Source organism: Salmo trutta, chromosome 38 (assembly GCF_901001165.1).
Source record: "Salmo trutta chromosome 38, fSalTru1.1, whole genome shotgun sequence".
Taxonomy (NCBI): domain Eukaryota; kingdom Metazoa; phylum Chordata; class Actinopteri; order Salmoniformes; family Salmonidae; genus Salmo; species Salmo trutta.
Window position 1 is genome coordinate 29110784 of NC_042994.1, and position 12373 is coordinate 29123156.

Sequence of the window (12373 nt, forward strand, 5' to 3'; positions counted from 1 at the left end):
CAGTCGGCTTATTTCCCTCTCTTCAAAACAGGCTAGCTAGTTACTGTTAAAATGGCAACATATAGGATGTCTGCATCTATTGCCTTCGTTTACATGGCTGGTTAGGTTTCAAATCGTTTCACGACCAGTAAATTGTTCAACTTACGTGAGTGACCTCGAGCTGAAGTGAACGTAAAAGAACAACAATCAATAACATGTCGGCAGAATTCACTCCTCCCGGTTCTGACCGACCCACAATGGACGAGGTAAGACACGGGAGGGACGACTGCCCGTTAGCTAGCCAGCCAAATCTACTAACATTGTCCTAGCCCTTCGGACTCGAATGCCTCACATGACATGAATGGGCAAGCTTTGTCCCAAATCGGGTTGTGAAAACTTCATTGCTGTTATTGCAAGACAATGCGTGACAGAGTTGGATTAATACCACAGACAGGTTATGCCAGGTCCGTTTATGCTCAGTCATCTGAAAACTGATTTGAGTGTAGTTGTCAATGTTACAAAGTATCAAGCTGGCAGTTTGTTTACTGCTGCTGCTCAGTCAGTCTGCAGTCGCAACTTTGACACAATGCCACTGGGTTTTGCTTTAGGATTAACTGGACAGGGAGGGTCTGAGGTCAGTATTCTTACTGTTAGATGCTTTGTGAAATACAGGCCCTGATTCCCTGATCAAAGTATTGGACACTCATATAGTCTACCACAGCAAAACGCTCGTATAGTCTACCACAACAAAACGCTCTTATAGTCTACCACAACAAAACACAGATTATGGGCTACCACAACAAAACGCTCATATAGTCTACCACAACAAAACACTCATATAGTCTACCACAACAAAACGCTCGTATAGTCTACCACAACAAAACGCTCATATAGTCTACCACAACAAAACGCTCATATAGTCTACCACAACAAAACGCTCGTATAGTCTACCACAACAAAACGCTCATATAGTCTACCACAACAAAACGCTCGTATAGTCTACCACAACAAAACGCTCATATAGTCTACCACAACAAAACACTCATATAGTCTACCACAACAAAACACTCATATAGTCTACCACAACAAATCACTCATATAGTCTACCACAACAAAACACTCATATAGTCTACCACAACAAAACACTCATATAGTCTACCACAACAAAACACTCATATAGTCTACCACAGCAAAACTCATATAGTCTACCACAACAAATCACTCATATAGTCTACCACAACAAAACACTCATATAGTCTACCACAACAAAACACTCGTATAGTCTACCACAACAAAACACTCGTATAGTCTACCACAACAAAACACTCGTATAGTCTACCACAACAAAACGCTCGTATAGTCTACCACAACAAAACGCTCGTATAGTCTACCACAACAAAACGCTCGTATAGTCTACCACAACAAAACGCTCGTATAGTCTACCACAACAAAACACTCATATAACACTCCAGGTCATCTACAAGACCCTGCTAGGTAAAGTCCCCCCTTATCTCCGCTCACTGGTCACCATAGCAGCACCCACCTGTAGCACGCGCTCCAGCAGGTATATCTCTCTGGTCACCCCTAAAGCCAACTCCTCCTTTGGTCGTCTCTCCTTCCAGTTCTCTGCTGCCAATGACTGGAACGAACTACAAAAATCTCTGAAATTGGAAACACTTATCTCCCTCACTAGCTTTAAGCAACAGCTGTCAGAGCAGCTCACAGATTACTGCACCTGTACATAGCCCATCTATAATTTAGCCCAAACTACTACCTCTTCCCCTACTGTATTTATTTATTTTATTTATTTTGCTCCTTTGCACCATATTATTTATATTTGAACTTTCTTCAAACTACAAATCTACCATTCCAGTGTTTTTCTTGCTATACTTTATTTACTTTGCCACCATGGCATTTTTTTGCTTTTACCTCCCTTATCTCACATCATTTGCTCACATTGTATATAGTCTTATTTTTTTTTCTACTGTATTATTGACTGTATGTTGTTTACTCCATGTGTAACTCTGTGTTTTTGTATGTTGTCAAACTGCTTTGCTTTATCTTGGCCAGGTCGCAATTGTAAATGAGAACATGTTCTCAACTTGCCTACCTGGTTAAATAAAGGTGAAATAAAATAAATAAATAAAAATATAGTCTACAACAACAAAACGCTCATATGGTCTACCACAACAAAACGCTCGTATAGTCTACCACAACAAAACGCTCATATAGTCTACCACAACAAAACGCTCGTATAGTCTACCACAGCAAAATACAGATTATGGTCTACCACAACAAAACGCTCGTATAGTCTACCACAACAAAATGCACATATAGTCTACCACAACAAAACGCGCATATAGTCTACCACAACAAAACGCTCGTATAGTCTACCACAGCAAAACGCTCGTATAGTCTACCACAGCAAAACGCTCGTATAGTCTACCACAGCAAAACGCTCGTATTGTCTACCACAGCAAAACGCTCGTATTGTCTACCACAGCAAAACGCGCATATAGTCTACCACAACAAAACGCTCGTATAGTCTACCACAACAAAACGCTCGTATAGTCTACCACAGCAAAACGCTCGTATAGTCTACCACAGCAAAACACAGATTATGGGCTACCACAACAAAACGCTCGTATAGTCTACCACAACAAAACGCTCGTATAGTCTACCACAGCAAAACACAGATTATGGGCTACCACAACAAAACGCGCGTATAGTCTACCACAACAAAACACGCATATAGTCTACCACAACAAAACGCGCATATAGTCTACCACAACAAAACGCTCGTATAGTCTACCACAACAAAACGCTCGTATAGTCTACCACAACAAAACGCTCGTATAGTCTACCACAACAAAACACAGATTATGGGCTACCACAACAAAACGCTTGTGTATTCTACCACAACAAAACGCTTGTATAGTCTACAAACAACAAAACGCAGATTATGGGCTACCACAACAAAACGCTCGTATAGTCTACCACAACAAAACGCAGATTATGGGCTACCACAACAAAACACTCGTATAGTCTACCACAACAAAACGCAGATTATGGGCTACCACAACAAAACACTTGTATAGTCTACCACAACAAAACACTCATATGGGCTACCGTAACAACACTCATACAGTCTACCACAACAAAACACATGTTCCCCTCTCCAGAACTAGTCAAGGCTGACTTCTGCCCTTCATCCTCTTTTAGGATGATGTTAACAACCAGCCCAGCCTGTCCCCATCCCACAGCCCCCCTGCATCAGGAGAACCTGGTCAAGAGAACCAAACAGAACCAACCAAAACCTTTTCTCACTGTTGTCTGGATTGTGGGAAAGAGTTTTCCCGCCCATGTGACCTGGTGAGTTTGATGGGTTTTATTTGCCAGTTTAAAAAATGACATATACACAGTACATGAAACGTGATGGGATAACACAAAACAAGTCAACTTATTTCCATTGTGTTCCATAAGGTGAGACACCAGAGAGTACACACAGGGGAGAAGCCCTACCCCTGTCCTGACTGTGGCAAGAGGTTCGCCCACTCAGGAGGCCTCCGAGAACATGAGAGGATACACTCCGGAGAGAAGCCTCACTCCTGCTCTGTGTGTGGGAAGAGCTTCACCCAGAAGGGAAGTCTTAGAGTTCACCTACGGACACACACGGGGGAGAGACCTTATTCTTGCTCCGTCTGTGGCAAGAGCTACACCCAAAATGAATTTTTGAAAGTGCACCAGCGAACACACACGGGAGAGAGGCCCTACTCCTGTTCTGTGTGTGGCAAGGGCTTTGCTCAGATAGGAAACTTGAAGAAACACCAGCGGATTCACACCGGGGAGAAGCCTTACCAGTGCCTGGAGTGTGGCGCAAGTTTCACCCAGAAGGACAGCCTGAAGATGCACCAGAGGTCATTTATTTCATTCTTGTTTTCATTTGATCTCCTTGTTGTTTTACTGTAAAGTCTGTTTCAAGTTTAAATGCACTTTGAATCAAGTATGATTTGATTTAGGTCTCATACTGGAGAGAAACCCTGCATCTGCCCCTCGTGCGGGAAGGGTTTCCGTGACAACGGGCACCTGAAAGTCCACTTGAGAGTGCATACAGGTGAGGTTGATTTAACGATCAAAGGATATCAGTGTCTCAACTCTGAGTTGTCCACAATGTGGTTCTTTAATACAACTTGAAACTTTATGCAGCAATTGACAGCATACATTACAGATTTGTCGTATGTACGGGATACACATGGTATACACCGTCCAATGAAATACTGACTTGCAGGTTCCTTCTCAACAATTCAACAACAATAAGAAATAATAAAACATAATAATACGAACATAAAGTAAATGGCTCATTATTATGGAGTGACACTGTCTGTCTGTCTGTCCCACCCACCCACCCGTCTGTCCATCCATCCATCTATCAGGTGAGAAGCCATACACCTGCCCTGACTGTGGGAGACGGTTCAGCCAGGCGGACGTCCTGAAGAGACACCAGATGGTGCATACAGGGGAGAAGCCGTACTTCTGTGCCCTGTGTGGGAGGAGGTTCGCCCAGCCTGCCACTCTGAAGTACCACCTCCGGACCCACGCAAGAGAGAACCAGACAGGAGGTGAGTTCAACAACACTTCCCTTTACAGCCAACATGTTGCCAGAGTAACACATTTCAGGAATGATTTGAATGAACATTCCAGAATGTTACGGCGAAGCTGCCAATAGGTAATTTTTCTATGTATTCAAACTGCAAATGCTAATCTTACTACATGTAATAGAAAGCCTGCATAGCAACATGTATTATTTGTAGTGGCAGTTTAGACAGGAAACAGATACTCATGTTTACCTCACACTGCCTTCTCAGACTGTCGGCCACTTCACTGCCTTTTCAGACTGTCGGCCACTTCACTGCCTTCTCAGACTGTCGGCCACTTCACTGCCTTCTCAGACTGTCGGCCACTTCACTGCCTTCTCAGACTGTCGGCCACTTCACTTCACTGCCTTCTCAGACTGTCGGCCACTTCACTGCCTTCTCAGACTGTCGGCCACTTCACTGCCTTCTCAGACTGTCGGCCACTTCACTGCCTTCTCAGACTGTCGGCCACTTCACTGCCTTCTCAGACTGTCGGCCACTTCACTGCCTTCCCAGACTGTCGGCCACTTCACTGCCTTCCCAGACTGTCGGCCACTTCACTGCCTTCCCAGACTGTCGGCCACTTCACTGCCTTCCCAGACTGTCGGCCACTTCACTGCCTTCTCAGACTGTCGGCCACTTCACTGCCTTCTCAGACTGTCGGCCACTTCACTGCCTTCTCAGACTGTCGGCCACTTCACTGCCTTCTCAGACTGTCGGCCACTTCACTGCCTTCTCAGACTGTCGGCCACTTCACTGCCTTCCCAGACTGTCGGCCACTTCACTGCCTTCCCAGACTGTCGGCCACTTCACTGCCTTCTCAGACTGTCGGCCACTTCACTGCCTTCTCAGACTGTCGGCCACTTCACTGCCTTCCCAGACTGTCGGCCACTTCACTGCCTTCGCAGACTGTCGGCCACTTCACTGCCTTCCCAGACTGTCGGCCACTTCACTGCCTTCCCAGACTGTCGGCCACTTCACTGCCTTCTCAGACTGTCGGCCACTTCCCTGCCTTCTCAGACTGTCGGCCACTTCCCTGCCTTCCCAGACTGTCGGCCACTTCACTGCCTTCCCAGACTGTCGGCCACTTCACTGCCTTCCCAGACTGTCGGCCACTTCACTGCCTTCCCAGACTGTCGGCCACTTCACTGCCTTCCCAGACTGTCGGCCACTTCACTGCCTTCCCAGACTGTCGGCCACTTCACTGCCTTCTCAGACTGTCGGCCACTTCACTGCCTTCTCAGACTGTCGGCCACTTCACTGCCTTCTCAGACTGTCGGCCACTTCACTGCCTTCTCAGACTGTCGGCCACTTCACTGCCTTCTCAGACTGTCGGCCACTTCACTGCCTTCTCAGACTGTCGGCCACTTCACTGCCTTCTCAGACTGTCGGCCACTTCACTGCCTTCTCAGACTGTCGGCCACTTCACTGCCTTCTCAGACTGTCGGCCACTTCACTGCCTTCTCAGACTGTCGGCCACTTCACTGCCTTCTCAGACTGTCGGCCACTTCACTGCCTTCCCAGACTGTCGGCCACTTCACTGCCTTCCCAGACTGTCGGCCACTTCACTGCCTTCCCAGACTGTCGGCCACTTCACTGCCTTCCCAGACTGTCGGCCACTTCACTGCCTTCCCAGACTGTCGGCCACTTCACTGCCTTCCCAGACTGTCGGCCACTTCACTGCCTTCTCAGACTGTCGGCCACTTCACTGCCTTCTCAGACTGTCGGCCACTTCACTGCCTTCTCAGACTGTCGGCCACTTCACTGCCTTCTCAGACTGTCGGCCACCTCACTGCCGACACAAAACAAACAGAATGCTGTTGCTAGCATTCTAACGTTCACAAACCATTTCCCCAGGGTCTCAATGCTGCCCAGTGTGTGGACAGGACCTCCCTACAGAGCAGGCTCTGAGAAAACACCTACAGACACACAATGGGGGACAGGAAGACGGGGAGGAGGAAGTTGGTGGTCTGATCAATTCTGATGGAGAGGACGTCGGCTGGGACCCTTCTCATCTTAGTAAGTGGAGGCAGGTTATTCGTCCCTAATGGCTCCCTGTTCCCTATGTAGTGCACTACTTTACCCTAAGATACATCCCTAATGGCACCCTATTCCCTCCATAACGCACTACTTTACCCTAATATACATCCCTAATGGCACCCTATTCCCTACATAGTGTACTACTTTAGACCATCCATCCTTCCATCAAATGATGAACAGGAGAGAGTCCTGTCCATGGCTCTGGTAGTCTCATTATAACCCATAATACCAACCTATCTCTACAGGAGAGAGTCCTGTCCATGTCTCTGGTAGTCTCATTATAACCCATAATACCAACCTATCTCTACAGGAGAGAGTCCTGTCCATGGCTCTGGTAGTCTCATTATAACCCATAATACCAACCTATCTCTACAGGAGAGAGTCCTGTCCATGTCTCTGGTAGTCTCATTATAACCCATAATACCAACCTATCTCTACAGGAGAGAGTCCTGTCCATGTCTCTGGTAGTCTCATTATAACCCATAATACCAACCTATCTCTACAGGAGAGAGTCCTGTCCATGGCTCTGGTAGTGAAGAAAGTCCTCCTACATCAGACATCAACAAGGTGGGAGAAAATGAGCTTTATACATTTTACTGTAAACTAATGTCATCTATTTCAGGGGCCAAATATATCAAGCATCTCAGAGTTGGAGTGCTGATCTAAGATCAGTTTTGCATTTTAGATTATAAATAATGGACAAGGGGGGACCTGATCCTAGATCATCAGTCCTATTGGATCTGAACAACATCACATGTACAAGGGGACCTGATCCTAGATCAGCACTCCTATTGGATCTGATCTGAACAACATCACATGCACAAGGGGACCTGATCCTAGATCATCACTCCTATTGGATCTGATCTGAACAACATCACATGCACAAGGGGACCTGATCCTAGATCAGCACTCCTATTGGATCTGATCTGAACAACATCACATGCACAAGGGGACCTGATCCTAGATCATCACTCCTATTCTGAGATGTTTTATCAACACAGACCCTGATCTTCAGAGGAAATATTACTTCCTTTATTATTGATCACTGTTTTCATTCTAGAATCCGGGTGACCAATCCAGATCCAAACCCAGGTCACCTGACGACAGAGAGACCTTCAGTCAGACACTGGGTCCTGACGACAGAGAGACCTTCAGTCAGACACTGGGTCCTGACGACAGAGAGACCTTCAGTCAGACACTGGGGATGAACATTAAAGTAGTGGAGGAGGAGGAGCTGGAGGACTTGAGTCAAACTGTTGGGGTGACGGTTAAAGAAGAAGAGGACGAGGAAGTCAGCAGATTCATTCAGTCCCCAGTAGAAGAAGTGGACTGGGAGGCAGTTGAACTTAGTAAGTAGAGGGAGGGAGGCTGTTAAACTTAGTAAGTAGAGGGAGGGAGGCTGTTGAACTTAGTAAGTAGAGGGAGGGAGGCTGTTGAACTTAGTAAGTAGAGGGAGGGAGGCTGTTGAACTTAGTAAGTAGAGGGAGGGAGGGAGGCTGTTGAACTTAGTAAGTAGAGGGGGGGAGGCTGTTGAACTTAGTAAGTAGAGGGAGGGAGGGAGGCTGTTGAACTTAGTAAGTAGAGGGAGGGAGGCTGTTAAACTTAGTAAGTAGAGGGAGGCTGTTGAACTTAGTAAGTAGCGGGAGGGAGGCTGTTGAACTTAGTAAGTAGAGGGAGGGAGGGAGGCTGTTGAACTTAGTAAGTAGAGGGAGGGAGGGAGGCTGTTGAACTTAGTAAGTAGAGGGAGGGAGGGAGGCTGTTGAACTTAGTAAGTAGAGGGAGGGAGGGAGGGAGGCTGTTGAACTTAGTAAGTAGCGGGAGGGAGGCTGTTGAACTTAGTAAGTAGAGGGAGGGAGGCTGTTGAACTTAGTAAGTAGAGGGAGGGAGGCTGTTGAACTTAGTAAGTAGAGGGAGGGAGGCTGTTGAACTTAGTAAGTAGAGGGAGGGAGGCTGTTGAACTTAGTAAGTAGAGGGAGGGAGGGAGGCTGTTGAACTTAGTAAGTAGAGGGAGGGAGGGAGGCTGTTGAACTTAGTAAGTAGAGGGAGGGAGGGAGGCTGTTGAACTTAGTAAGTAGAGGGAGGGAGGCTGTTGAACTTAGAGAAACATGAAGTAATGAGGACTTACTATCTCTGTGCCCCAAATGCCATCCTATCCCCTACTTTAGACCAGAGTTCAATAGGGAATAGGGTGCCATCCTATCCCCTACTTTAGACCAGAGTTCAATAGGGAATAGGGTGCCATCCTGTCCCCTACTTTAGACCAGAGTTCTATGGGGAATAGGGTGCCATCCTATCCCCTACTTTAGACCAGAGTTCAATAGGGAATAGGGTGCCATCCTGTCCCCTACTTTAGACCAGAGTTCTATGGGGAATAGGGTGCCATCCTATCCTCTACTTTAGACCAGAGCTCTATGGGGAATAGGGTACCATCCTATCCCCTACTTTAGACCAGAGTTCAATAGGGAATAGGGTGCCATCCTATCCCCTACTTTAGACCAGAGCTCTATGGGGAATAGGGTACCATCCTATCCCCTACTTTAGACCAGAGCTCTATGGGGAATAGGGTACCATCCTAGCCCCTACTTTAGACCAGAGCTCTATGGGGAATAGGGTGCCATCCTATCCCCTACTTTAGACCAGAGTTCTATGGGGAATAGGGTGCCATCCTATCCTCTACTTTAGACCAGAGCTCTATGGGGAATAGGGTACCATCCTATCCCCTACTTTAGACCAGAGTTCAATAGGGAATAGGGTGCCATCCTATCCCCTACTTTAGACCAGAGCTCTATGGGGAATAGGGTACCATCCTATCCCCTACTTTAGACCAGAGCTCTATGGGGAATAGGGTACCATCCTAGCCCCTACTTTAGACCAGAGCTCTATGGGGAATAGGGTGCCATCCTGTCCCCTACTTTAGACCAGAGTTCTATGGGGAATAGTGTACCATCCTATCCCCTACTTTAGACCAGAGTTCTATGGGCAATAGGGTGCCATCCTATCCCCTACTTTAGACCAGAGTTCAATAGGGAATAGGGTGCCATCCTGACCCCTACTTTAGACCAGAGTTCTATGGGGAATAGGGTGCCATCCTATCCCCTACTTTAGACCAGAGTTCAATAGGGAATAGGGTGCCATCCTGTCCCCTACTTTAGACCAGAGCTCTATGGGGAATAGGGTACCATCCTATCCCCTACTTTAGACCAGAGTTCAATAGGGAATAGGGTGCCATCCTGTCCCCTACTTTAGACCAGAGTTCTATGGGGAATAGGGTGCCATCCTATCCCCTACTTTAGACCAGAGTTCTATGGGGAATAGGGTGCCATCCTATCCCCTACTTTAGACCAGAGCTCTATGGGGAATAGGGTGCCATCCTATCCCCTACTTTAGACCAGAGCTCTATGGGGAATAGGGTACCATCCTATCCCCTACTTTAGACCAGAGCTCTATGGGGAATAGGGTACCATCCTATCCCCTACTTTAGACCAGAGTTCAATAGGGAATAGGGTGCCATCCTATCCCCTACTTTAGACCAGAGCTCTATGGGGAATAGGGTGCCATCCTGTCCCCTACTTTAGACCAGAGTTCAATAGGGAATAGGGTGCCATCCTATCCCCTACTTTAGACCAGAGCTCTATGGGGAATAGGGTACCATCCTGTCCCCTACTTTAGACCAGAGCTCAATAGGGAATAGGGTACCATCCTATCCCCTACTTTAGACCAGAGTTCTATGGGGAATAGGGTGCCATCCTATCCCCTACTTTAGACCAGAGCTCAATGGGGAATAGTGTGCCATTTGGGTAACATCTCAAATCTTAGGTTGCGTCCCAATATGTCCCATATTGTGTACTATATGTAACCTGAACTTACTGTTCCCATAGGAGAGAGTCCTAACCAGTGCTCAGACGGTGAGGAGAGACCTCCCCAGCAGGAGAATCACACAGCTAAAGACCATCACCACACAGAGAACACAATTCTCACTCCTGCTCTGACTCTATTTGAAGGACCTGATCAAAGCTATTGATTATTAAATAATTAGGTTCATTAGCTACTGTATCCTATTGCAGATATTTAATAATTGTGTTTGATTTAATAAATCATGGTTGCAACAACCTGCCAATCATTATGAACTGGGTGGTTTGAGCCTTGAATGCTGATTGGCCTGGTATATAATATAGTATACCACGGGTATTTTTAATTTAACTAGGGAGTCACTGCCTTGTTCAGGGGCAGAACGACAGATTTTTACCTTGTCAGCTCGGGGATTCGATCTTGCAACCTTTCGGTTACTGGTCCAACGCTCTAACCCCTAGGCTACCTGCAGTATGACAAAACATACTGCATTAATTACAATTATTAAGACAGGGCCTCCCTGTCTTCCTACCCGAGTTAGCAATGGAGCCCTGGGCTTCACTTTATCAACCCGGGTCACCCCTCTTGGTACATCTCTGCTTGCCACAGAGGTTAGTTCACTCCTTCCTACTGTTAACACTTTACCGGGTAGTTTGTGACACGGTATACTACCCGTCAGCGGGGGGCTATTTCTGTGTACAACACCAACTAGCAATCCAATATTTATTTATAGTGAGCTCGGGCGCTATTTTAGCGTGTCCAGGTTCTTACTGCGTGTTATCTCGTATTTCACGCAGGATACGTTCAACCGTGGGGTTATACCAGGTTATTTGTATGCGCGCGGCATAGTCTCAGACACTCCTGCTAGCGTTTCTAGTTGACCCGACAACACACTCACGGGTGAGTCACACTCGTTAAATACCTCAAAAGTCTTCTAACTTCTAACATATCAGTCAGCTCCTTCTAACATATCAGTCAGCTCCTTCTAACACATCAGTCAGCTCCTTCTAATACATCAGTCAGCTCCTTCTAACACATCAGTCAGCTCCTTCTAATACATCAGTCAGCTCCTTCTAACACATCAGTCAGCTCCTTCTAACACATCAGTCAGCACCTTCTAATACATCAGTCAGCTCCTTCTAACACATCAGTCAGCTCCTTCTAATACATCAGTCAGCTCCTTCTAACACATCAGTCAGCTCCTTCTAACACATCAGTCAGCTCCTTCTAATACATCAGTCAGCTCCTTCTAACACATCAGTCAGCTCCTTCTAACACATCAGTCAGCTCCTTCTAACACATCAGTCAGCTCCTTCTAACACATCAGTCAGCTCCTTCTAACACATCAGTCAGCTCCTTCTAACACATCAGTCAGCTCCTTCTAACACATCAGTCAGCTCCTTCTAACACATCAGTCAGCTCCTTCTAACACATCAGTCAGCTCCTTCTAACACATCAGTCAGCTCCTTCTAATACATCAGTCAGCTCCTTCTAACACATCAGTCAGCTCCTTCTAACACATCAGTCAGCTCCTTCTAACACATCAGTCAGCTCCTTCTAACACATCAGTCAGCTCCTTCTAATACATCAGTCAGCTCCTTCTAACACATCTCAGCTCCTTCTAACACATCAGTCAGCTCCTTCTAACACATCAGTCAGCTCCTTCTAACACATCAGTCAGCTCCTTCTAATACATCAGTCAGCACCTTCTAATACATCAGTCAGCTCCTTCTAATACATCAGTCAGCTCCTTCTAACACATCAGTCAGCTCCTTCTAACACATCAGTCAGCTCCTTCTAACACATCAGTCAGCTCCTTCTAATACATCAGTCAGCTCCTTCTAACACATCAGTCAGCACCTTCTAATACA

General features: G+C 46.6%; 1 protein-coding gene across 1 annotated transcript; it reads left to right on the plus strand.

Moving 5' to 3' along the window:
• LOC115178072 (gastrula zinc finger protein XlCGF57.1-like) lies at positions 1-10780 on the plus strand. Its single transcript, XM_029739103.1, has 9 exons — positions 1-245; positions 3202-3351; positions 3463-3896; positions 3999-4093; positions 4413-4598; positions 6471-6632; positions 7159-7220; positions 7714-8002; positions 10532-10780. The coding sequence occupies exons 1-9, from the start codon at positions 195-197 to the stop codon at positions 10672-10674; spliced, it is 1572 nt and encodes a 523-aa protein (XP_029594963.1). The 5' UTR covers positions 1-194; the 3' UTR covers positions 10675-10780.
• Positions 10781-12373: the final 1593 nt, after the last annotated feature.

Excerpts from the sequence above, each read along its gene's own strand:
- LOC115178072 (XM_029739103.1), top strand. The coding sequence starts at position 195 with ATGTCGGCAGAATTCACTCCTCCCGGTTCTGACCGACCCACAATGGAC. Across the intron at positions 3,897-3,998 it reads AGCCTGAAGATGCACCAGAG|GTCTCATACTGGAGAGAAAC; the intron begins GTCATTTATTTC and ends GATTTGATTTAG. Across the intron at positions 8,003-10,531 it reads CTGGGAGGCAGTTGAACTTA|GAGAGAGTCCTAACCAGTGC; the intron begins GTAAGTAGAGGG and ends CTGTTCCCATAG.